The sequence below is a fragment of the Oncorhynchus clarkii genome, chromosome 28 (genome assembly GCF_045791955.1).
Source record: "Oncorhynchus clarkii lewisi isolate Uvic-CL-2024 chromosome 28, UVic_Ocla_1.0, whole genome shotgun sequence".
Taxonomy (NCBI): domain Eukaryota; kingdom Metazoa; phylum Chordata; class Actinopteri; order Salmoniformes; family Salmonidae; genus Oncorhynchus; species Oncorhynchus clarkii.
In genome coordinates, this window is record NC_092174.1 from 7989864 (window position 1) to 8017724 (window position 27861).

The 27861-nt window shown below is 41.2% G+C and overlaps 1 protein-coding gene across 1 annotated transcript; it reads left to right on the forward strand.

Moving 5' to 3' along the window:
• The first annotated feature begins 343 nt into the window (after window positions 1-343).
• On the forward strand, window positions 344-27849 carry LOC139386915 (SEC62 homolog, preprotein translocation factor). Its single transcript, XM_071132798.1, has 8 exons — window positions 344-400; window positions 8538-8646; window positions 14822-14927; window positions 15121-15322; window positions 15457-15552; window positions 17779-17839; window positions 18019-18138; window positions 24394-27849. Exons 1-8 carry the CDS (start codon window positions 365-367, stop codon window positions 24924-24926), a joined length of 1263 nt encoding a protein of 420 aa, XP_070988899.1. The 5' UTR covers window positions 344-364; the 3' UTR covers window positions 24927-27849.
• The last annotated feature ends 12 nt before the right edge of the window (window positions 27850-27861 follow it).

Genomic DNA, 27861 nt, shown 5'->3' on the forward strand with positions numbered 1-27861 from the left:
CCATCATTGTGGCTGCGGCAGGAAAGTATCTGGGGCATCAGGAATTCACAGCGGAAGAGTTGCAAGGGTTATATGCAACGGAAGATGTGCCCCCCCCCCCCCCCGGCTCCTGAGCCTGTGTAGGGATCAGACATGGATTATTCATTTTAACAGTAGAGGAAAGGAGAATATTGAGTGACTTTCTGGTAGTCAGTATGAGTATTTTTATCCACATATTTTTTGTGATCTTTTATTTTCATCCCGAACAGTAGGTGGCAGCAATACAACTTTAAGATCCATTGTAAAAACCCTAACGAATATAATTTTTGCTATCGCGATACTACCCGTACGTGAACACACGTCAGACGAGCAGTGTTGGAGGATCATGGCGGAGCGCAGGAGGCATAAGAAACGGATCCAGGTAAAATAATTTTAACGCTAACTGGCAGAAGATAATATTTGGTTTGATATATTACAGAGTTGAAAACCGTTCTTTATTCGGACATGGCAATATGTATAAGTTTCAGCAACAGGCTAGTTTTATATGAAGGGAATCTTGCTGGTGAATCGATGCAGTTGATTGGCGAAAAGCTGCTAGTAGCAGGTAGCTAGCTAACGTTAGCTTGCTAGCCACTGAAATATTTTATTTTGCAGGAAGTAATGTTCTCTGTAGACCGTTATCTGTAACCCGAATATTTCACTGTGTCGGGGTATCACAGAAACCAGGGGTGTAGGATTCGGTTTCCGTTGCAAAACGTTTTGAACGAATTTATTGGGCAAATTCAGGTACGTCCCCCCGTTACGTTTACTCTGTATGCTTCCGTTTTTCATCGGAAACATACTAATGAATACACCTCATGTATTGAACGCTCGCGCAAAACACGTAACCTACTTATTAACATCTTTTAGCGAAACTCGGTATCTTACTAACTACCATCACCAATGACAGTAGCTAGCTGACTTAAAGCAGGCAAAGTTGCGGTTGTAACCAAATGTGCAGGCGTGATTGAGTGTTTTGGTATGCATAAATACTGTTTAGCAAGCCAAATGTCAATGATGTGCCAGTACATCCTCATTCATTAATGCTTGATGGCTGCACGAAAATAGCCCATTTCTCATTTTCCAATCGATGCCGTAACTTAACGTATCAGGATTTATTTTGAGATGTATTGGTCATTTGCTCAAATTGCAATACTTTTACCAGCAAGACTTGAGACAAACTTATAACACGCTTCAACGCGACAAACCTGATGATGACGATAAAATACCCCACAAACCTGATGATGACGATAAAATACCTCACTGCAGTGCTAAGATTACAAGCAAAATTTCATAAAATTGCAGCCCTATATCTCATTTATTTATGGCAGTTTTCTCCGGAAAGAACAGGACATGTCATTATTATGCAACAGCTAGAATGCTATCAATTCCTTTACCTCCGGTTTGCGTGCTCTCTCACTCATGGTATGGTAATAATATTCAGGAATAACTGCTTGTAATGTTGCTTTACCATGATGAGTGAAGTGAACGTAAAGCGAGCATAGCCAAAACACACACACACAGTGATTTATTAGACATACAGTGAGCAAAAGCTGCATGGGGCTTTAATAACATGTATTAAATAATGTTATTAAAATAAATTGACTCAGCCGCAAATGTATACCTGGATGCACATGTATCAACTTTGAAACATGGCTTCCTTTGTTTGGGCTAATGGCTATGCTAATCTGGCTTCTATCTGATTATCCTCACCTGATTGTTCAGATTTGGACCTTTATTTATGTGGTCTGATAGACTTTTGTTTGGCTAGCTAGCAGGCAGATTACTGGGACTTGGCCAAGACGTTGGCTAGGGTTGGGCGGTATCCAGATTTTCATATTGTCATACCGTTTCTGTACCATACCAAGGTACATAGTATTGCTGAATATGCACACAAGCGGAGCTATAAAAATAACGTGTGTGTGTGTATGTATATATATATATATATATATTTAGTACCAGTCAAAAGTTTGGACACCTACTCATTCAAAGGTTTTGCTTTATTTGTACTATTTTCTACATTGTAGAATAATAGCGAAGACACCAAATCTATGTAATAACACATGAAATCATGTAGTAACCAAAAAAGTGTTAACCCCTCTACTTTTTTCAATTCCCGCCTGAAGACATACCCAAATCTAACTGCCTGTAGCTCTGGCCCAGAAAAAAGGATATGCATTTTCTTGGTACCATTTGAAAGAAAACACTCTGAAGTTTGTGTAAATGTGAATTGAATGTAGGAGAATATAACACAATAGATCTGGTTTAGATAATACAATGAAAAAAAAACATACGTTTTTTCTTATTGTTGTATCATCATCTTTAAAATGAACAAGATAAAACAAACATTCAGATAGGATGATGGGGACAATTTCAGTGAAAAACATAAGAGGGCAACAGTGCAAAGTTTCAGAATGATAACTTCCAAAATGAGTGTGCTACGTGACATTTATCATGAAGTCACCCAGGTGTCCCACACAAGTAGCCCAAATGTACCCAAGTGGCCAAATTGGTGAAGGTATACATTTTGAAACAAATAACTATAATGTATTCTAACAAAAATGTGGGGAAAAAATATACATTTACAAAATAATATGGGTAACTATTTACACACTTTCAATATTTGGAAGACCCTCAGTCCTCTATCAAATCTAATTTATTTATATAGCCCTTCGTACATCAGCTAATATCTCAGAAACCCAGCCTAAAACCCCAAACAGCAAGCAATGCAGGTGTAGAAGCACGGTGGCTAGGAAAACTCCCTAGAAAGGAAGAAACCTAGAGGAACCAGGCTGTAAGGGGTGGCCAGTCCTCTTCTGGCTGTGCCGGGTGGAGATTATAACAGAACATGGCCGAGATTTTCAAACGTTCATAGATGACGTGTTACAAACAAACAGTTGATTGCAATGAAACCAAACATGACTGGATAAACGCACGTTTAGTGTGCGTATTTACATCAAATGTTTCGTCGAAAGTTGAATGAGATGGAATTCACGACACAAGCGGTTCACAAAATGTTTCGTGTTAGGCTATAAAAATGGATTTTTTCAATTACAATTGTTACAATGAGCCTTGGGATTGCAAACGGAGGAAGATCTTCAAAGGTAAATTATTTATTTTATTGCAATTTGTGATTTTGTTACGCCTGTGCTGGTTGAAATAGTATTTTGGTATGGGGCTCTGTCCTCAGATAATCGCATCGTATTCTTTCGCAGTAAAGTCTTTTTGAAATCTGACAGCGCAGTTGGATTACCAAGATTCTAGGCTTTTGAACCATGTGAGACACTTGTATTTTCAGGAATGTTTAATATTACTATTTATGTAGCACTCTTCCATTTCACCGGATGTTGTCGAATTTAATCCCGCTAACGGGATCTATGCGCAGAGAAGTTCAACAATATAGAATAAATATACAGGGATACAAACTTGTCACTTCGCTGATATTCTCAGTTTTGATCTCAAAATGGGTCATCCATGTGAATCGTGTAGATCCTCCTGGGAGAATCTGTTGGATACTCCTTGCGTCGCCTCTTTTTGCCCCATTCTCAAAACCCATTGGAGGAGAAGGTCATAGAGGAGGGACCTCTGGCTTTCTCATCCAATAGGTTTTGAGAAGGGAGAAATTTTCCTGCTGTGTGATCAGTAACGTTACCTTCTCTGGTGGCTGTGTCATCACTCACTGCACTTAACAAACTTTGTTCCTGATTTGGAATTTGGAATGCAACTCGGTAAGCATCCTGTGTTTGAAATAATGCTGCGGTTTATTGTTAAGAAGTGAAGTATCTGTCAAGTTTGGACACGTACTCATTCCAGGGTTTTTTACCATTCTCCATTGTAGAATAATAGTGAAGACATCAAAACAAAAATAACACATGACATCAAATCAAAATATATTTTAGATTCTTGAAAGTAGCTACACTTTGCCTTTATGACAGCTTTTGTACACTCTTGGCATTCACTCTTTTCCTACAGTCTTGAAGGAGTTCCCTCATATGCTGTGCACTTGTTGGCTGCTTTCTTCACTCGGTGGTCCAACTCATCCCAAACTATCACAATTGGGTTGAGGTCGGGTGATTGTGGAGGCCAGGCAATCTGCTGCAGCGCTCCATCATTCTCCTTCTTGGTCAAATAGCCCTTACACAGCCTGGAGTAGAGGTCGACCGATTAATCGGAATGGACAATTAATTAGGGCCTATTTCAAGTTTTCATAACAATCGGAAATCTGTATTTTTGGACACCGATTTGGCAGAATTAAAAAAAAATATATATATTTTTTTCGCCTTTATTTAATCTTTATTTAACGAGGCAAGTCAGTTAAGAACACATTCTTATTTTCTATGACGGCCTAGGAATAGTGGGTTAACTGCCTTGTTCAGGGGCAGAACGACAGATTTTTACCTTGTCAGCTCTGGGATTCAATCTTGCAACCTTACAGTTAACTAGTCCAATGCTCTAACCACCTGATTACATTGCACTCCACGAAGAGCCTGCCTGTTACGCGAATGCTAGCATTAAACTTATCTTATAAAATCAATCAATCATAATCACTAGTTAACTACACATGGTTGATGATATTGCTAGTTTATCAAGCGTGTCCTGCGTTGCATATATGCGGTGCGTATTCATGAAAAAGGACTGTCGTTGCTCCAACATGTACTTAACCATAAACATCAATGCCTTTCTTAAAATCAATAGACAGAAGTATGTATTTTTAAACCTGCATATTTAGCTAAAATAAATCTAGGTTAGCAGGCAATATTAACCAGGTGAAATTGTCACTTCTCTTGCGTTCATTGCATGCAGAGGCAGTGTAAATGCAACAATTTGGGACACCTAATTTGCCAGAATTTTACGTAATTATGACAACATTGAAGGTTGTGCAATGAACAAGAATATTTAGACTTATGGATGCCACCGGTTAGATAAAATACGGAACGGTTCCGTATTTCACTGAAAGAATAAACATCTTGTTTTTGAGATGATAGTTTCCGGATTCGACCATATTAATGACCTAAGGCTCGTATTTCTGTGTGTTATTATGTTATAACTAAGTCTATGATTTGATAGAGCAGTCTGACTGAGCGGTGGTAGGCACCAGCAGCATTCAAACAGCACTTTTGTGCGTTTTGCCAGCAGCTCTTCGCAATGCTTCAAGCATTGAGCTGTTTATGACTTCAAGCCTATCAACTCCCGAGATTAGGCTGGTGTAACCGATGTGAAATGGCTAGCTAGTTAGCGGGGTGCGCGCTAATAGCGTTTCAAACGTCACTCGCTCTGAGACTTGGAGTGGTTGTTCCCCTTGCTCTGCATGGGTAAGGCTGTTTCGAGGGTGGCTGTTGTCGTTGTGTTCCTGGTTCGAGCCCAGGTAGGAGTGAGGACAGGGACGGAAGCTATACTGCTACACTGGCAATGCTAAAGTGCCTATAAGAACATCCAATAGTCAAAGGTTAATGAAATACAAATGGTATAGAGAAATAGTCCTATAATTCCTATAACAACTACAACCTAAAACTTCTTACCTGGGAATATTGAAGACTCATGTTAAAAGGAACCACTAGCTTTCATATGTTCTCATGTTCTGAGCAAGGAACTTAAACGTTAGCTTTCTTACATGGCACATATTGCACTTTTACTTTCTTCTCCAACACTTTGTTTTTGCATTATTTAAACCAAATTGAACATGTTTCATTATTTATTTGAGGCTAAATTGATGTTATATTATTGATGTATTATATTAAGTTAAAATAAGTGTTAATTCAGTAATGTTGTAATTGTCATTATTACAAATAAATTAAGAAAATCGTCCGATTAATCGGTATCGTCTTTTTTTGGTCCTCCAATTATCGGTATCGGCATTGAAAAATCATAATCGGTCGACCTCTAGCCTGGAGGTGTGTTGGGTCATTGTCCTGTTGAAAAACAAATGATAGTCCAACTAAGCGCAAACCAGATGGGATGGCGTATCGCTGCAGAAAGCTGTGGTAGCCATACTGGTTAAGTTGCCTTGAATTCTAAATAAATCAGTGTCACCAGCAAAGCACCATCACACCTCCATGCTTCACGGTGGGAACCACAGATGCAGAGATCTGTTCTCCTACTCTGTGTCTCGCAGCGGTTGGAACCAAAAATCTCAAATTCGGACTCATCACACCAAAGGACAGATTCCCACCAGTCTAATGTCCATTGTGAGTGTTTCTTGGCCCAAGCAAGGCTGTTCTTATTGGTTTCCTTTAGTAGTGGTTTCTTTGCAGGAATTCAACCATGGAGACCTGATTCACACAGTTGATGTCTGTTACTTGAACACTGATTCATTTATTTGGGCTGCATTCTGAGGTGCAGTTAACTCGAATGAACTTATCCTCTGCTGCAGAGGTATCTCTAGGTTTTCCTTTCCTGTGGCGGTCCTCATGGGAGACAGTTTCATCATAGCGCTTGAGGATGTCTTAAAGTAATGGACTGTTATTTCTCTTTGCTTATTTGTGCTGTTCTTGCCATAATATGGACTTGGTCTTTTACCAAATAGGGTTATGTTCTGTATACCACCCGTACCATGTCACAACACAACTGATTGGCTCAAAAGCATTCAGAAGGAAAGAAATTCCACAAATTAACTTTTAACAAGGCACACCTGTTAATTGAAATGCATTCCAGGTGACTACCTCATGAAGCGTGTTGAGAAAAAGGCCACAAGTGTGCAAAGCTGTCATCAAGGAAAAAGGTGACTACTTTGAAGAATCTAAAATATATTTTGATTTGTTTAATACTTTTTTGGTTACTACATGATTTCATATGTGTTGTTTTGTTGTTTAGATGTCTTCACTATTATTCTACAATGTAGAAAATAATCAAATAAAGGCAAAACCCTGGAATGAGTAGGTGTGTCAACTTTTGACTGGTACTGTGTGTTTCAACAGCGCAAATTATTACACACACAATGTACGTTAGTTAGCAAGCATCTAAGTTGGCAATCTAACATTACCACCCCCAAATGAATAATTGTGTAAGTTTCTCATATCGAAATGAATGACTGAGCACAGAATGCATTCTTACGAATCCTAAAAATAGAAGACCAAGTCCAGAGCGTAATGTCATATCAGAACGAGTTCTTCATCCAATATCACGCGTTCCCAAACCAGCCATTATCCTACCCAGCGGTTTTAAAATGTTATTTTGCCGCAATGGCGAGCTGAGGTGGACAGACAGTGATGGGGTTCCTGTTTCTCTCAAAGCCTATGTTTGTTATACTCTGGGTGTATTTGCATATATGCAACGTGGTGGAACAGGGCTGCAACCACAAACTTTCTCTGTGTAGGCCTACCGGCACTCACCTCCGCTGTCTAGACTGCCTCATTAATTATGGTTGTCACATTCTGTTGCATAATTCAATGTGTGTCAATAGCAGGATATCACCTGTGATATCCCGATACTACTCATTATCGTGATACTTGCTCTGGTATCACATCTTTAGTAAAATGTTGATATTGTGACAGCCTCATTCTGAAATGCAGTTTACACTTATGTAAAAAATCATTGTTACCTTTTTGGGCCCTCGCCAGCTTGCATATAACTCCAACCTAAGACTGTCTATAATGTTGACTAGATAGACACGTGACCGCTCTAACAATGGAAATACATGCCCTCAAAGATGGAACGCAGGCGGGAGGGGTCGAGATCAGGTGGGACCATTCTAGCCAATGAAAGGGCAGATACTCGTGTGAACAGGCCATAGAGCTAGAGAACGCATATTTGGATGAGTGCCATTATAGTGTCTGTGACATCATTAGCAGGGCCATTGAGGCTATCTCCATTTTAAAATAGTACATTTTCTTCTTCGTTGGCTGATTGCTCCCAGCTCCTAGGAATACCCACACTTTAAAATGGTGGAAGTCCTAAATGGCAATGTTCACGCTAAAACAGGTTATATCCATATCTATTACAACAGACAGCTCTGATATGAAGTCCTTTTTTCTTTCGTTCAAAGTTCCAAAAATGCCACGTGTGTTTTACTTATCACTACATTCGTAACAACCTAACCATTACGAAGCTTCTATTAGGTTAAATAAGACTCACGTAGCAAATTGGCAGTTACATTTTTTGTTGACCAAATTTGACACCCATTGACCTCCATAAAAAAAATCCTCACTTCGCGGGCATATTTTTACCTCGTCCTCTTTGATTCCACACATGAGGATAATACAAAGAAGGAATCAACTGATTAGGGTGCAGGTGAGTCCAGTTTAGGTGTGCTGGGGAAGGAAGTCCCGACCCTGCAGGAACCTGGACATGTATGTAACTGGTACTGGGTTGCGTGTGAGGAAGTGAGTGGGAGTTTTCTTCAACTTGACCTAAAGCCCACCCTTGCCCTGGGTTAACTGGCTGATCTGCTTCACTGGTCTGATATAGAAGTTATTTACTATGCTCTGTAGAACTAGTGAGAGGACAACATTTAGGCCTACTTTATTTTGTGCCTTTTGTGTGTGTGTGTGTGTGTGTGTGTGTGCGTGTGTGTGTGTTTGTAGGAGGTGAGCGAGCCCACCAAGGAGGAGAAGGCAGTGGCCAAGTTCCTCCGTTTCAACTGCCCCACCAAATCCACTAACATGATGGGCCATCGGGTGGACTACTTCATTGGTCAGTAAATATGTTTCCATAAGCTTTTTTTGGTCGACATTTAGGAAGTTAGCATAGAAAATAGATGCGACTATTGCCTGCTAGGTTGCGTTTCCATGTAACGATCTTTTCGATTTTAAAAACTGCTGGACGTAATGCCGTCACAATTAAACACCCAGTGTCGCGAAAACCTAGTGTTGAATAAAAAAGTAGTGGTTGAAGTGTTTCCATTACCCATTTAGGCAAATTGTGCTTTAATAAATTGGCGACAGCCTGTATGCCCTCCCACCTATCTGTTTCATGTCTCAGGTATAGCCCGCGAAAACCAGCATGTATAGAATACAACAGACAAATATTTGCTTTAAGGTTACCTTGGCGATCTTGGGCACAGGGACTATGTGGTCTGCTTTAAACATTTAGGCATTACAGAGGGAGGTTGAAAATGTTGGAGGTCTTAGCGGGTTTTCTTAATGTCTTTGCCAACTTCTGTCTCTCTTGTCAGAACAGTTTGGGCTACACAATAGACTCTCACGAACACGTACATGTCGGTTGTTTTGCTCTAGGAAGCCCACAGGTCTCACAAGACTCGTCTGAAGGTCTCCCCGGTATCAGTTGAAAAAATTACTAGGAGTACAGTGCATTCAGAAAGTATTCAGACCCCTTCAATTTTTCACTTTTTCTAAAATAGATTAAAGTAATAATACAAAAATACGCCCTCATCAATCTACACACAATACCTTATATTGAAAAAGCAATAACAGGTTTTTAGAAATTGTTGCAAATGTATTAAAAATAAACTGATACCTAAATAAGGTAAGTATTCAGACCCTTTGCTATGAGACTCTAAATTGAGCTCAGGCGCATCCAGTTTCCATTGATAATCCTAGATGTTTTTACAACTTGGAGTCCAGTCCACCTGTGGTAAATTCAATTGTTTGGACATGATTTGGAAAGGCGCACCCTGTATATATATAAGGTCCCGCACTTGACAGTGCATGTCAGAGCAAAAACCAGGCCGAAGCAATTGTCGGTAGACCTCAGAGACAGGATTGTGTTGATGCCAAGGTACCAAAAAATGTCTACAGCATTGAAGGTCCCCAAGAACACAGTGGCCTCCTTCCTTCTTAAATGGTGGTTCCAAACTTTTTCCAACTCTTCCTAAAGCTGGCAACCCAGCCAAACTGAGTGATTAGGGGAGAAGTGCCTTGGTCAGAGAGCACTCCACTAATCAGGCCTTTATGGTAGAGTAGCCAGACGGAAGCCACTCCTCACCAAAAAGCCCATGACCGCCCGCTTGGAGTTTGCCAAAAGGAACCTAAAGGACTCTGACCATGAGAAACAAGATTCTCTGCTCTGATGAAACCAAGATTGAGCTCTTTGGCCTGAATGCCAAGCTTCATGTCTGGAGGAAACCAGGCACCGCTCATCACCTGGCCAATACCATCCCTACGGTGAAGCATGGTGGTGGCAGCATCATGCTGTGGGGGTGTTTTTCAGCGGCAGGGACTGGGAGACTAGTCAGGATCGGGGGCAAAGTACAGAGATCCTTGATGAAAACCTGTTCCAGAGCGCTCAGGACCTCAGACTCGGGACCTGGAAATAGCTGTGCAGTGACGGTCCCCATCCAACCTGACATAGCTTGAGAGGATATGCAGAGAATAATGGGAGAAACTCCCCAAATACAGGTGTGCCAAGCTTGTAGCGCCATACCCAAGAAGACTCGAGGCTGTAATCGCTGCCAAAGGTGCTTCAACAAAGTACTGAGTAAAGTGTCTGAATACTCATGTAAATGTTATTTCAATTGTTATTTCTAATAAATTAGCAAAACATTCTAAAAACCTGTTTTTGCTTTGTCATTATGGGGTATTGTGTGTAGATTGAGGGGGGGGGGACAATTTAATCAATTTTAGAATAAGGCTATAATGTAAGAAAATGTGGAAAAAGTCAAAGGATCTGAATACTTTCCGAATGCACTGTTATATATATTTTATATGACATGAGTTTTTGTTAACTAGTGAATAGTAGCCTACAGAAAAGTCCAATCAATCAAATGTATTTATAAAGCCCTTCTTACATCAGCAGATGTCACAAAGTGCTGTACAGAAACCCATGCTAAAACCCCAAACAGCAAGCAATGCAGGTGTAGAAGCATGGTGGCTAGGAAAAACTCCCTAGGAAGAAACCCAGAGAGGAACCAGGCTGAGGGGTGGCCAGTCCACTTCTTGCTGTGCCGGGTGGAGATTATAACAGAACATGTTTCTGATATTTCTGAATGTTCTTTGCCCAGCATACACCTCTCCAACCAGACATGCTTTATCTACTCATTTGCTGGATGCAGAGTTCAACGGAGTTCAAGTGAAGGTTAAGCAAATCATAGAGAAATCAGACTGTATTGCAATCATCTCTGATGGGTGGTCAAATGTTTGTGGGCAAGGAATAATTAACTACATCTCCACCCCTCAACCAGTATTCTACAAGAGCACAGACACAAGGGACAACAGACACACTGGTCTCTACATTTCAGATGAGTTGAAGGCAGTCATCAATGACCTTGGACCACAGAAGGTATTTGCACTGGTGACAGACAATGCTGCGAACATGGAGGCTGCTTTTTCTAAAGTGGAGGAATCCTACCCTCACATCACACTCATTAGCCGCGCTGCTCATGCATTGAATCTGCTCCTCAAGGACGTCATGGCACTGAAAACAATGGATACATTCTACAAGAGAGCCAAGGAAATGGTTAGGCGTGTGAAGTGTCATCAAGTTATAGCAGCAATCTACCTCACCAAGCAGAGTGAGAAGAATAAGAGCACCATCTTGAAGCTGCCCAGCAACACCTGTTGGGGTGGTGTTGTCATCATGTTTGACTGTCTCCTGGAGGGGAAGGAGTCTCTCCAAGAAATGGCCATATCACAGTCTGCCGATATGGACAGCCCCATCAAGAGGATCCTCCTGGATGATGTATTTTGGGAGAGCGTGGTAAGCCGCCTGAAGCTCCTGAAACCTATAGCAGTAGCCATTGCAGGGATTGAGCGAGACAATGGCATCCTGTCTGATGTTCAGATTCTGCTTGTAAGAGAATGTAAGAGAATAAATCTGTCCTGCCCTGCCCACTTCACTGTTGCTCCAGTTCTGAAATGCATAAAAAAGTGTGACGACTTCTGCCTGAAGCCCATACACGCCGCAGCGTACATGTTGGACCCCAAGTATGCTGGCAAGAGCATCCTGTCTGGTGCAGAGATCAACAAGGCCTATGGTGTCATCACTACCGTGTCTCGCCACCTTGGCCTGGATGAGGGCAAGGTTCTTGGCAGTCTGGAGAAGGATACTTCCAAGCAAGGGCATTGGGATGGAGATGCAATATGGCAGTCATGCCAACATCTCTCATCAGCCACCTGATGGAAGGGACTTTGTGGATCTGAGGCTCTTTCCCATGCTGCCTCCATCATCCTCCAAATCCCACCAACATCAGCCGCCTCAGCGCGCAACTGGTCCTTGTTTGGGAACACACACACCAAAGCATGCAACAGGCTGACCAATACAAGGGTTGAAATATTGGTGGCCATCCGGGCAAATTTGAGGCTTTTTTGAGCCTGACAACAAAGTCATCCTCAACAAGGTTGGAAAGTGACAGTGAAGATGAGGCCTCAGAGTCTGTTCAAGAGGTGGACATTGAGGAGGTCCAGGGAGAAGCCTGAGAGGAAGACAACCCAAGCTTTAGTTTCCAGACTATCATTTTACAGATGATAGTCTGTTTTTGGGGAGATGCGATGGGATCATTGGGGGCAGAAAGCTGAGGTAGAAAGCGGTAAAGCAAATCAACTCCAGTGGATATATTTTGATACATTTTTTTACAAGGCCCTTTACATCATTGACACAAAATGGTTCAAAGGGAAAAAGAGTGCCTTGAAGTGCATCAGTCTCTGCTGTCTGTTTAGAGATTAATAAAGGACTCCTTCTCGTGGAAGTTGAGCTATTTCCAGAAACCATTATTTTAAAAATCTATTTGAATGAGGCGAAATGGTTCATTAAAGCACCACAAATGTGGTCTATTTAGTCTGTTATGGGACCAGAGGCTGTCTTAACCTGCTGCGGCAATTTGAGTGGGGGGGGGGGGGGATTTCAACCTCTCAGATACACAATTCAAGAAGTATGTTCACTTTGCTTTTCTGAACAGAGTAAGACATCTATTTCTTGAATATCTGAAGGACTGCCTTTGAAGTAGAATGTCAATATAGCCTTAGCCCAAGCTAAGCTTCTTTCATGAAATCTTTCAGGCCATTCATGTGTGAACCAAGGGTTATAGCGGCCTTTTACCCTTAATCTCTTATGGGGCATGCTTATCTGCATCAGAGTTAAACAGAGAGGTTAAACAGAGAGGTTAAACATTTCAGGGCCTGTTCCGAATCAGAGATCGAAGACAACACACCCTACCAACCAGGTCATACAGGAAATGTTGTTCATTGAAATGTCTCTTTGTCATAATGCATGGACACAATTTTAGATGGCTTAGTATCTTTAATTCAGGCAATGGGACAATGGTCACTGAGCTCGTTAGCAAAGACTCCGTTGGCTGTATACTTTTATAAGGGGTGTTTGTCAGAATGATTTCCAAAAGAGTAGATTTTTCATGGTGTTTTTAAGTTGGGGTGGGTTGGTTTAGTTATCAGTTGAGTTAATTTAGCTCAGTACAAATATATTTTGATCTGTCTGATACCGGCATCAACCAATCCAGGTTAAGATCACCCAATGTTAATAATTCAGATGCAGCGTAGTTAGACAGCAAGTCAGACAATTTGCTAAGATCTATAAACATTGTATCCATTCAGAGACACATCAGCACCCGGCACAGACTTTAACCAAGTATCAGTAATTATCTAAATGTCTGTGTTAGTTTGAAAAGCCAGAATTACAATAAGATCTATTATCAAAATCAAACTTGACATTTACATGAATCAGTTCATGGCCTCAGCTGTGGGATTTCAGATCAGACCGTCTCCAACACAAACATGCTATGATCAGTAGGTAACCCTCTACACTAAAAACATTAGGAACACCTGCTCTTTCCATGACAGATTGAACAGATGAATCCAGGCAACAGCTATGATCACTTATTGATAAATCCACTTCAGTCAGTGTAGATAAACGGGGGAGGCAGGTTAAAGAAGGATTTTTAAGCCTTGACATGGGATTGTCTATCTGCCATTCAGAGGGCGAATGGACAAGACAAAAGATTTTAAGTGCCTTTGAACAGGGAGGTGCCAGGCACACTGGTTTGAGAGTCAAGAACTGCACCCCTGCTGGGCTTTTCACACTTAACAGTTTCTCCTGTTTATCACAAATGGTCCACCACCCAAAGGGCATTCAGCCAACTTCACACAACTGTGGGAAGCATTGGCGTCAACATGGGCCAGCATCCCTGTGGAAGGCTTTCGACACCCTGTAGTCTATGCGCCAATGAATTGAGGCTGTTCTGAGAGTAAAAGGGGGTGCAACTCAATATTCGTAAGGTGTTCCTAATGTTTTGTACATTCAAGCCATGGGTTTGGCTTGAAATGGTATAGATACAAGATGGCTTAGAACTGTGCCATTTGGTCTGTCTCAAATGAAGATGTGGATTAATGCAAGATTCAAAGGGGGTTACTTGTTTTGGCCAAAGACTGATATCCTATCACGTTTTAGTACCTTTTCAATGTTAGCCCCATAGCAGAGCTGCTGCTCTCAACAGTGTCAGTAAATGTTGTTTGCACAGTTGTGGGTTAAATGTCTGTGTGTGCTTCTGTGTCTGTTGGAGAGTAGTTTTTGTACACATCATATCCCCAGGGGCCAGGATTTCAGAATGTTCACCCAGAACAAAATAATTGTTTTCAGTGAGCCTATGCCCCCCCCCCCCCCCCCCCCCCCCCCTTTTTTTTTTGTCTTGACGACAAAACTAGACCAAAGCTCTATATACCACATCACATGCTACAACCAAGATATTGTCTATGATCCCACAACAATTGTTTGGAATATTTCATCACTGTCTCTTTATAAACAGAATTGAGACAACAAAGGATACTTTTGACCTGGATTGAGCCTTCTGATAACTGGTCCCACACATCAGCGGTTGACATGGCATGATAGCCATTGAGTTTCAACACTCCGTATCTCCATGTCTGTATGTTTGAACATGTTATCGGTTTCCCCATGTCAGCCTCCAAGGCAGTAGACTCTCTGCTGGACTCCAAGTGGGCCAAGGCCAAGAAGGGAGAAGAGGCTGTGTTCACCACCAGAGACTCTGTGGTGGACTACTGCAATAGGTGGGACCCACCTACCTTCAACAACATACCACACCAGACTAACTACCATCACTACCACGCTACACCACACTTACTACCACATTGACTATACACTTCACTATTTACCGTTAGTTAGTCAGGGTAGGGTGGTAGTTAACGACAACTTTACACTAGACTAACTATCTACCACACTGTTTCTGCTCTCCTTGTTCAGGCTGCTGAAGAAACAGTTCTTCCACCGCGCTCTGAAAGTCATGAAGAAGAAGCCGGAGAAGGACATCAAGAAAGATAAGGAGAAAGAGAAAGAAAAAGAGAAGGCTAAGGGCGACAGCGGCAAGGAGGAGGAGAAGAAGGGGAAGAAAGAGAAGAAGGATGCCAAGGATGCCGAGGCTTCAGATGCAAAGAAGGAGAAGAGTGTAAGGAAATTCTGTGAATATGTAGGCCATATGCATGTTATAAGTAGACCACTAAAGCAGTCTCATCATAGATATGGATCAGTCATATTTCTATAAAGACCATGGGTCTGATCTTGCAGTCTATTTTTGTTCAGGATGATAGCCCCGGAATGCCAAAGAAGAAGAAGGATGCGAAGAAGAAGTTCAAACTGGAGCCTCATGAGGACCAGCTCTTCCTGGATGGGAATGAGGTGAGTTGGAACACAGGGTAACCTCGGATAACAGGTTAGGATAGGGAATATGAAAGCAAGAATTTCTGGATAAGTGAGCATGTTTCATTCAGTTGACATGTAGATGAGAAACCTCTTTAGCCAGAGGTATTTGTAATATCCGCTTTGAAGGAAGTGGAAAGGGGGATGGATACCTAGTTAGTTGTCCAACAATGTATTCAGCTGAAATGTGTCTTCTGCATTTAACTCAACCCCTCTGAATCAGAGAAAGTGTACAGTTTGAGCGTTTTCGTATGTACAGTTTAATCGGAAGTTTCCATGCACCTTAGCCAAATACATTTAAACTCAGTTTTTCACCATTCCTCACATTTAATCCAAGTAAAAATTCCCTGTCTTAGGTCAGTTAGGATCCCCACCTTATTTTAAGAATGTGAAATGTCAGAATAATAGTAGAGAGAGTGGTTTATTTCAGCTTGTATTTCTTTCATCACATTCCCAGTGGGTCACAAGTTTACATACTCTCAATTAGAATTTGGTAGCATTGCCTTTAAATGGTTTAATTTGGGTCAAATGTTTCTGGTAGCCTTCCACAAGCTTCCCACAATAAGTTGGGTGAATTTGGGTCCATTCCTCCTGACAGAGCTGGTGTAACTGAGTTAGGTTTGTAGGCCTCCTTGCTCGCACACACTTTTTCAGTTCTGCCCACATATTTTCTATGGGATTGAGGTCAGGACTTTGTGATGGCCACTCCAATACCTTGACTTTGTTGTCCTTAAGCCATTTTGCCACAACTTTGGAAGTATGCTTGGTTTTATTGTCCATTTGGAAGACCCATTTGCGACCAAGCTTTAACTTCCTGCCCGATGTCTTGAGATGTTGCTTCAATATATCCACATAATTTTATTTTCTCATGATTCCATCTATTTTGTGAAGTGCACCAGTCCCTCCTGCAGCAAAGCACTCCCACAACATGATGCTGCCACCCCCGTGCTTCACCGTTGGGATGGTGCTCTTCGGCTTGCAAGCCTCCCCCTTTTTCCTCCAAACATAACGACAGTCATTATGGCCAAAAAGTTCAATTTTTGTTTCATCAGACCAGAGGACATTTCTCCAAAAAGTACAATCTTTGTCCCCATGTGCAGTTGCAAACTGTAGTCTGGCTTTTATTTTATGGTGGTTTGGAGCAGTGGCTTCTTCCTTGCTGAGCGGCCTTTCAGGTTATGTCGATATAAGACTCGTTTTACTGTGGATATAGATAACTTTGTACCTGTTTCCTCCAGCATCCTTTGCTGTTGTTCTGGGATTGATTTGCACTTTTCGCACCAAAGTACGTTCATCTCCAGGAGACAGAACGCGTCTCCTTCCTGAGCGGTATGACGGTTGCGTGGTCCCATGGTGTTTATACTTGCGTACTATTGTTTGTACAGATGAACGTGGTACCTTCAGGCGTTTGGAAATTACTCCCAATGATGAACCAGACTTGTGGAGGTCTACAGTCTTTTTTTCCTGAGGTCTTGACTGATTTCTTTTGATTTTCCCATAATGTCAAGCAAAGAGCCACTGAGTTTGAAGGTAGGCCTTGAAATACATCCACATGTACACCTCCAATTGACTCATTATGTCAATTAGCCTATTATCAGAAGCTTCTAAAGCCATGACATCATTTTCTGGAATTTTCCAAGCTGTTTAAAGGCACAGTCAACTTAGTGTATGTAAACTTCTGACCCACTGGAATTGTGATACAGTAAATTATAAGTGAAATAATCTGTCTGTAAACAATTGTTGGAAAAATTACTTGTCATGCACAAGGTAATGTCCTCACCGAATTGCTAAAACTATAGTTTGTTAACAATAAATTTGTGGAGTGGTTGAAAAACAAGTTTTAATGACTCCAACCTAAGTGCATGTAAACTTCTGACTTCAACTCTACATGAATTCAGCACTTTGGTGTTCGTGTTTCCATGTGGCATTTGAGAGAATTCCAAGAAAAAAGGTTATTTCACAAAATAACTGTGAGGGTGCACTTTACGAGACAAATTCTCCATGACATAAGACCGAAATTCTTTGCGACGTCAGTTTGCCAGGCTAGCTTGTTTCCATATGATGGCAGGTGGTTTAATGTGACATGCGCTGACTACACCATGTAATTTCTGAAAACGGTGAATTGTGGTGCATTCAGATTTTCTTTCCCAAATAAACAAATATTTTAAGGTGAAATGTAAAATTGACATTTACTCCACTTCCCAGGTGTTTGTTTGGATCTATGATCCGGTCCATTTTAAAACCTTTGCCATGGGACTGATTCTGGGTGAGTGGCATTGTAGTGTTAATTACCCAGAATATTACATTTTGTTGACATTTTTTAAACTACCTGATTTAAACAGTCATTCACACAAATGACTGAAGACTGCAACTGAATTGGTAAAGAAGAGAACAACAATGGTTATTTTCCACTCTACTAAGGCGTGTCTGTCTCTGTGTTTGCAGTAATTGCAGTGATTGCGGCCACTCTTTTCCCACTGTGGCCGGCTGAGATGCGTGTGGGTGTGTACTACCTGAGCGTGGCAGCAGGCTGTTTCGTGGCCAGTATACTGCTGTTAGCTGTTGGTAAGTGACAGAAAGAAAACACGCCTTTTTGGGGGGGGGGGGGGGATTGTGCATCAGCAGTTTCTCTTGTCAGTCACTCAATTAACCCATTTCAGCAGCAAAAAAAAACAACGTTTTGGATTCGTATTCACAGAATTCTCCAGTGTAAAAAAATGTGAGTAAATTGTAGAGATACCACCCATGACTGTATTTGTTAGTGAAAGAGACATGGTTGTTGCATTCATACATTTATTGTGTCCTATGGACTTCACCAAGTGAGATCCGTAGTGAATGTTATCATACATTTACATTTTAACATGTCATACGCATTTCATAAGGCCTTATTTTGAGGGCCTAGTTTTACCCTAATTAACTCGCCTGAACTCATGCAATTCACTTTGAACCAAAACCACACCCATCATATTTCCCAGCAAGCTCTATTGCAGGTAGATGTTTTTATTGTTTCAATATCTGTTTGTGTTGACTGATGTAATTAATTAATCTTGTGCGACTCAAATATAAGGATCGAGTGTCTGCGGGGTTTTCATTCCAGCCTTGATTGAACAACATTCCGCTTAAGGCCCCCAACAGGCTAAGGCAGACTCTTGACTGCACGAGCCAATGAGCCCCCACCCCCATCAAAGTTGCCCATCCCTGCTCTAGACACTTGTGTACTCCCTGAAAAGATTGGTTAGTTTCAGTCAATATGGTACTTTCAACATGTTCTCCTAATATGCTAGGTAGAATAAATCACAATCAAATGAAATTCCAATAAAAAGTTTGTTTTGTTCTTTACCCTTTTAATAGTTGATCTGGGCCCAATGGAACTTAGTGGAACCGACACCGTTTTAAGTACTTTACAGAAATGAAACGCATAGATGATCACAATATCAGTCTAAAATATCATTCACAGTTTATGCCTTGACAAAAAAATCTATTACATACAATAAGGCACCGTTGGCTGAATTAAATGGATGCAGTCAATGCATGATTAACAAAATTCACCCATAAATCGTTAAGTAGTCTAAATATTGCTATCAGGTTGTAAATCACACCTAGTATATTGTCTGCTGCCTTCAGTCATTCAGGGGATGAACTGTTTCGCCCAATATTTTGGTTAAAAACGATTGGGAGTCAACACAATCATATGCATTAACACTATATTTTATCTACAGTGCCTTCAGCAAGTATTCATACCCCTTTACATTTTGTTGTTACAACATAAATTCAAAATTGATTCCAGTTGATTTCTCACCCATTACACAAATTACCCCATAATGACAAAATGAAAACATGATTTTTTATTTTTTTTTGCAAATGTATTGAAAATGAAATGCCTCATTTACCCCAAGTGTTCACACCCCTGAGTCCCCAATACATGTTACAATCACCTTTGGCAGTGATTACAGCTGTGAGTCTTTCTGGGTAAGTCTCAAAGAGCTTTGCAGACTTGGATTGTAAGTATTTGCCCATTTATTATTTTCAACATTCTTCAAGCTCTGTCAAAGTGGTTGTTGATCATTGCAAGAGAACCATTTTCAGGTTTTGCCGTAGATTTAAGTCAAAACTGTAACTCGGACACTCAGGAATATTCATTGTCTTCTTGGTAAGCAACTCCAGTGTAGATTTGGCCTTGTGTTTTAGGTTATTGTCCTGCTGAAACGTGAATTCATCTCCCAGTGTCTGGTGGAAAGCCGACTGAACCAGTTTTTCCTCTAGGATTTTGCCTGTGCTTAGCTCTATTCCGTTTCTTTTTTTATCCTGTAACTCGCCAGTCCGTAACAATTACAAGCATACTGATAACATGATGCAGCCACCGCTATGCTTGAAAATATGGAGAGTGGTACTCAGTAATGTGTTGTATTAGATTTGCCCCAAACACAACTATTTGTATTCGGAACAAAAAGTGAATTGCTTTGCCACATTTTTTGCAGTATTACTTTAGTGCTTTATTGCAATCAGGATGTTTTTGGAATAGTTTTATTCTGTACAGGCTTCCTTTCACTCTGTCAATTAGGTTATTCTTGTGGAGTGAACTACAATGTTGTTGATCCATCCTCAGTTTTCTTCTATCTCAGCCATTTAAACTCTGTAACTGCTTTAAAGTCACCATTGGCCTCGTGGTGAAATCCCTGAGTGGTCTTCTTCCTCTCTTGATTAGGAAGGACGCCAGTATCTTTGTAGTGACTTGGTGTATTGATACAAAGTGTAGTTAATAACTTCACCATACTCAAAGGGATGTTCATTGTTTTGTTTTTTATTTGTACCCATCTATCAATAGGTCCCCTTCTTTGCAAGGCTTTGGAAAACATCCCTGGTCTTTGTGGTTGAATCTGTGTTTGAAATTCGCTGCTCAACTGAGGGACCTTACAGATAATTGTACTGGATGTGTGGGGTACAGAGATGAGGTCATTCAAAAATTATGTTAAAGCCTGTTACTGAGTGAGTCCATGCAACTTATTATGTGATTTGTTCAGCAAATGTTTATTCTTGGAAGTTGTTAGGCTTGCCATAACAAAGGGGATGAATACTTATACTCATTTTCATTTGTAATTCATAAAAAATAAATAATAATAATTCCACTTTGACATTATCGCTATTTAATCCATTTTAAATTCAGGCTGTAACAACAATGTGAAACACGTCAAAGGGTGTGAATACTTTCTGAAGGCACTGTATTTACGCTAACCTTTGTGTGATACATACATACATACATACATACGTATGTATGGATGTATGTATGTATGTATGTAATGTATACACACACACACACACACACACACACACACACAGTGGGGCAAAAAAGTATTTAGTCAGCCACCAATTGTGCAAGTTCTCCCACTTAAAAAGATGAGAGGCCTGTAATTTTCATCATAGGTACACTTCAACTATGACAGACAAAATGAGGGAAAAACAAATTGTAGGATTTTTAATGAATTTATTTGCAAATTATGGTGGAAAATAAGTATTTGGTCACCTACAAACAAGCAAGATTTCTGGCTCTCACAGACCTGTAACTTCTTCTTTAAGAGGCTCCCCTGTCCTCCACTCGTTACCTGTATTAATGGCACCTGTTTGAACTTGTTATCAGTATAAAAGACACCTGTCCACAACCTCAAACAGTCACACTCCAAACTCCACTATGGCCAAGACCAAAGAGCTGTCAAAGGACACCAGAAACAAAATTGTAGACCTGCACCACCAGGCTAGGAAGACTGAATCTGCAATAGGTAAGCAGCTTGGTTTGAAGAAATCAACTGTGGGGGCAATTATTAGGAAATGGAAGACATACAAGACCACTGATAATCTCCCTCGATCTGGGGCTCCACGCAAGATCTCACCCCGTGGGGTCAAAATGATCACAAGAACGGTGAGCAAAAATCCCAGAACCACACGGGGGGACCTAGTGAATGACCTGCAGAGAGCTGGGACCAAAGTAACAAAGCCTACCATCAGTAACACACTACGCCGCAAGGGACTCAAATCCTATAGTGCCAGACGTGTCCCCCTGCTTAAGCGAGTACATGTCCAGGCCCGTCTGAAGTTTGCTAGAGAGCATTTGGATGTTCCAGAAGAAGATTGGGAGAATGTCATATGGTGAGATGAAACCAAAATATAACTTTTTGGTAAAAACTCAACTCGTCGTGTTTGGAAGACAAAGAATGCTGAGTTGCATCCAAAGAACATCATACCTACTGTGAAGCATGGGGATGGAAACATCATGCTTTGGGGCTGTTTTTCTACAAAGGAGCCAGGCCGATCCGTGTAAAGGAAAGAATGAATGGGGCCATGTATCGTGAGATTTTGAGTGAAAACCTCCTTCCATCAGCAAGGGCATTGAAGATGAAACGTGGCTGGGTCTTTCAGCATGACAATGATCCCAAACACACTGCCCGGGCAACAAAGGAGTGGCTTCGTAAGAAGCATTTCAAGGTCCTGGAGTGGCCTAGCTAGTCTCCAGATCTCAACCCCATAGAAAATCTTTGGAGGGAGTTGAAAGTCTGTGTTGCCCAGCAACAGCCCCAAAACATCACTGCTCTAGAGGAGATCTGCATGGAGGAATGGGCCAAAATACCAGCAACAGTGTGTGAAAACCTTGTGAAGACTTACAGAAAATGTTTGATCTCAGTCATTGCCAACAAAGGGTATATAACAAAGTATTGAGAAACTTTTGTTATTGACCAAATACTTATTTTCCACCATAATTTCCACCAAATAAATTAATTAAAAAATCCTACAATGTGATTTTCTGGATTGTTTTTCCTAATGTTGTCTGTCATAGTTGAAGTGTACCTATGATGAATATATATATAAAAAAAAATATATATATATATATATATATATATATATATATATTTTTTTTTTTTAAATATTTATTTATATATTTATTTATTTATTTATTACTGGTCAAAAGTTTGGGGTCACTTACAAATGTCCTTGTTTTTGAAAGAAAAGCACCTTTTTTTGTTACACGCTACAATAGTCATTTACGACATTAACAATGTCTACACTGTATTTCTGATCAATTTTATGTTATTTTAATGGACAAAAAAATGTGTTTTTCTTTCAAAAACAAGGACGTTTCTAAGTGACCCCAAACTTTTGAATAGTTTTGTACACACAAGTGTGTGGACACGCCTTGACAGGTGTAAATTTGAGCACACAGCCATGCAATATCCATAAAATGGCCTTACTGAAGGGCCTAGTGACTTTCAACGTGGCACCGTCATAGGATGCCAACTTTCCAATAAGTCAGTTTGTCAAGTTTCTGCCCTGCTAGAGCTGCCCCGGTCAACTGTAAGTGCTGTTATTGTTAAGTGGAAATGTCTAGGAGCAACACCGGCTCAGCTGTGAAGTGGAAGGCCACAGAAAGGGAACGCTGAGTCCTGTAGTGCGTAAAAATAGTTTGTCCTCGGTTGCAACACTCATTACCGAGTTCTATAATTCCTCTGGAAGCAACGTCGGCACAAAAACTGTTAGTTGGGAGCTTCATGAAATTGTTTTTTATGGCCGCGTAGCCGCACACAAGCCTGAGATCACAATGCCAAGCGTTGGCTGTAGGGGTGTAAAGCTCGCCGCCTTTGGACTCTGGAGCAGTGGAAACGCGTTCCCTGGAGTGCTGAATCACGCTTCACCATCTGTCAGTCCAACGGACGAATCTGGATTTGGCGGATGCCAGGAGAACGTTACCTGCCTCAATGCATAGTGCCAACTGTAAAGTTTGGTGGAGGAGGAATAATGGTCTGGGGGTGTTTTTCATGGTTCGGGCTAGGCCCCTTAGTTCCAGTGAAGGGAAATCTTGACGCTAAAGCATACAATGACATTCTAGACAATTCCAACTTTGTGGCTACAGTTTGGGGAAGGCCTTTCCTGTTTCAGCATGACAAAGCCCCCGTGCACAAAGTGAGGTTCATACAGAAATGGTTTGTTGAGATCTGTGTGGATAACTTGATTGGCTGGCTCAGAGCCCTAACCTCAACCTTATGGAACACATTTGGGATGGCTGACTGCAAAACAGGCATAATCGCCCACATCAGTGCTGGATCTCTCTAATGCTCTTGTGGCTGAATGGAAGCAAGTTCCGCAGCAATGTTCCAACGTCTAGTGGAAAGCCTTCCCAGAAGAGTGGAGGCTGTTGTAGCAGCAAAGAGGGGACCAACTCCATATTAATGCCCATGGTTTTTGAATGAGATGTTCGATGAGTAGGTGTCCACATACTTTTGGTAATGTAGTGTATATTATCAACCATATTGCTGCAAATATTGAGGCGGCTTATTCTCATGCTTACCCTATAATAATGCACTAAATTGTAGATTTGGCAAGTCATTGCGCATGTTGCACATTTATATACACGCGTATCGTTCTGAAGTTATCGGCGGTCACAAAAAGACTGATAAACATATTGATTCTGTTTAGCGGAGCTCTTCTGTGAACAAAGGCAAATGACCTAACGTCTCGCTTAGCTATTGTACGAGTGTCCTGAGCCAGTCGGTAAATAACGAGCGTTTTTAAGTGCAACTTCAGTAACAATGATTTTGGGGAACAGCTCTGAGATTTAGAAAGGTTCTTGCAACGAAGTTAGCCCTAAGATGCTTTTGGGAAACCCAGCCCTGCTAAGTTTACCACTTGTTTACCCTAGTCAAAACTAGTAACAATGCACCAAAGTTGACGTCATAGGACTTCATTACCTCCCCTCAGAACCAATGATGTTACTTCCAGGCTTTTACCTTAACATTACAATGCCATTTGACATGGTTTTTGTTTGTCTCCCATCAGCTCGCTGCATCCTGTTCCTGATCATCTGGCTGGTGACGGGCGGTCGCCACCACTTCTGGTTCCTGCCCAACCTGACTGCCGACGTGGGCTTCATCGACTCCTTCCGCCCGCTCTACACGCACGAGTACAAGGGCCCACGGGGCTACAGCAAGAAGAGCCCGGACAAGACGGAAGGCAAATCCACCGATGCAGACGCAGCCAAGGCCCAGAAGTCGGACAGCGAGGAGAAGGGTGATGGTGGGGAGGAAGAGGAGGAAGGAGAGGTGGAAATAAAAGAGGGTGAGGGCACAGCGCTGAAAGGGACGGAAGAAAACAAGGTGACTGAGGCGGCTGGGACGTTGACGAGCGCCGCCGAGCGCCACTCAGACACGGACAGCGACCGCCGGGAGGACGAGGGCTCGCAGCACAGCAACGGAAACGACTTTGAGATGATCACCCGTGAAGAGCTGGAGCAGCACACGGAAGGAGAGGGGGAAAGAGGAGTGGAGGAGAAGGGAGACGGTGAGGCAAAGCCCTTGTCTGTTCAAACATAAACATTATCACTACCACCACCTCCTTCTCCTCCTCTGAAGGATCTCCTCCAGGTCCTCTCTCAACCTTGCTGAGGAGACACCTCCCCATCTTGTCTGCTCCGATCTTCCACTAACTATACTGTACCACGTCTGTCTTGGTATTGACACCGGTGAAACGAAGCAAACGGCTATGACAATGGAAAAGAGAAGAGAAGAAAAAAAACGCCTTATTGTGGTTCTGAAATTATTTCAACTGAGAAATGCAAACTAACTTAACAGATGTGCTTGTCTGAGGAAGTTGTCACGATTGTTCTCCCGATGTTTTCCCAATTTTTTTGGTACTTACGTTATGACTTTATCCCATATCATCCTAGTTCAGAAAGACTCATCTGCTCTACATGTTATGTGTACAATGGTCCCTTGTATGTCTTGTTTTTGTACGTGAGGCAAAGTTTTTAGTCAATCTCCACAGATGAGGGAATTCTAGAACAATGGAATCCTTGTTTTGCCAGGATAAATACTGCCATCTTCTCTACCTGTCCCTCAAATCCTGACTGTGGTCTTATGAAAGATGTGTGATTGGTACAATCAAAGTAAAGTTAAGCCCAGTGTTGTGTCCAGTAGGCACGTTTTCCCTACTCAAACCAAACCTTTCCTTTGGACCATTGTCACACAATTGGGCCAAGTGTCCTGTACTAGCAGCGGCAGCTGGCCCTCTGTACACGGTTCAGCTCTTGTATTTGGACTAAAGCCAGAATCTGATCTCTCATAGGCAGCCATCACGTTACAATTGACCAACCGCTGGCTGCGCCAATATAACTAATCTGGATGGACCAGAATCTGTAGTTTCTCCCCCAACCTTGTTTTTTTTTTTGCAGTGCTTTCTGTTTTCAATGAGAAATGCTTGTTTGTATGGTTGATCATGATCATTGTGCAGTTCTGCACACACATAAAATCAGAGTTTCGCAAGAGTCATGTCCATTACAGAAGAGTAGTGTCCATGAGCAGTGGCACTCATTTTAAGTGTAAAACTGATCATCTAAAATATTCCTTACTAGAATGACTTTATTTGAGGCCACACGTGCAGGCAGCAAAGATAGAATGGAAAAAGGGTTTGAGGTTTGTATGCACCATTTTAGAATGAGGCGTCAAAATGAAATAGTGCCAAACACGTAAATTGTTGTTGCAATGCATGTTGTTTTCATACGAGAAGACATGTCAAAAGTGTCAGCAAGGAATTTTGGTACAATTATTCTTTTCTTCTTTTTTTTAACTAGTGTCAAATTCCAAACCTTTTGAATACAGAGCAGTATAGGAGCCAGGGCATTGGTTTGTAGACTTCGATCCCATTCTCCCTTCAGTTCTATTTAAGCCATGCAAAGCAGACAGTGTACTTAATACTATTATAACAAACTATCGTATAATGAAGATGGGAGGCTTGTTGTCAGTTCAACTCGGATGCCCATCCTTTCATGATTGCGTTTGTTGTGTTGCCTTCATTGGTATTCTAGTCAAGCTAACAGACGACGATGAAGACCCCTGTGAATGCATGGAGACTCCATTTGAAACCAAATGGGGTCGTGGTCTAATTCTGCTCAATTGTTGCAATATGTGGGCTGTGGTCCAAGACTGTCCATTCGTAAGGTCACATTTTTTACTCATAGTGAGGATAAAATAGATAAATGTATAATTTATATAATGATATCTATTGATATATCAAGTGTGTGTGTGTGTGTATATATATGTTTATATAAATATATATATCTATATACACACACACACACACACACACAAACTTAGTCTGAGAAATTATGAACCTACTTTGTTCAACCTGAACAGAAACATTTTTGTTTAGGTTTTTGGTATCAAGACTTATTTTCATAATTTATTTGTATTTTTATGAAACTTTTTTTGCTATAATTTTGACCTCCAATAGGTATATTGTCAAGAGTGTACTGTACTCATTATTGGGTACCTTCAAACACTAGAAATGTGGATGATGTTATGTGTGGATCAGATGGGCTACCTAATGTTTTATTTTATATTGATCGATTTTACACTGTCATTTCTTTGGATGTGTGAAGAGTAATGCAGCTAGTTTGTCCATTTGGCTACTTACTGTAAGTCACGTAAGAATAGTGAATGATTAACTAGTGGTTGAGAAACTCATTGGCAGTGGCTTGCATAACATTTATATTGCTCTTCCACACAAAATGTTCTGGGTGGAATGTTCTCCCCACAGTGGAATGGTAGAGCAGAACGTGTGAGAGCAAGGGGGGGGGAAGAGTCACTTGAGGGCCTTGATATCACGCACCCTACACAGATCGACCCAATGTAGTCGACTGAGGAGTATCTTCGAGACACTCATATCACACTATTTTGTAGTGCCGGCTTGTTCCTGGAACTATGCTGGATGTGTAACCAGACAGGTACATCTCTGTTCAGGCTCACTAGTGTGAAAAGGGGTACAAGTACTCAGTCTTGCTTTCCTCTTCGAAGAGCATGTTAACCTCTGATTTTTAGGCCTCCAGCTGGTTTCTTCATCGACGTGTTTCCCTGAACTCTTCTCAACAGCGTGTAGCTCTTCTACAGGACACGTATACTACTAACAACTGCACATCGTGTAGCTTTTTTTAATTGCTTTTCTGTTTCCTGATGTCTTCTGGAAAGCGAGGTGCCAGTAGCTGTATTATGAATTTAGGCTTTTTCATGAAAATCTCTAATTGTTCTTTTGAGTGTTCTTCGTGCACAGTCTGTTGTATATTGTAGTATTAAACTATGCTGCTTTTCCCCCATCAAAATACATGTTCTATCTGGTCAAAATGTCTTTAGTCATGTAGTTGTCCATATTTGGATCAATATCAGAGAGACTGTCTCTTGCAATATTGGAATATAATTTAATTGTATATCTGTATCTTATCATTGCAATAAATATAGAACGCAATTGAGTTTCCTG

Excerpts from the sequence above, each read along its gene's own strand:
- LOC139386915 (XM_071132798.1), top strand. The coding sequence starts at position 365 with ATGGCGGAGCGCAGGAGGCATAAGAAACGGATCCAG. Across the intron at positions 15,323-15,456 it reads ATGCAAAGAAGGAGAAGAGT|GATGATAGCCCCGGAATGCC; the intron begins GTAAGGAAATTC and ends ATTTTTGTTCAG. Across the intron at positions 15,553-17,778 it reads TCTTCCTGGATGGGAATGAG|GTGTTTGTTTGGATCTATGA; the intron begins GTGAGTTGGAAC and ends TCCACTTCCCAG.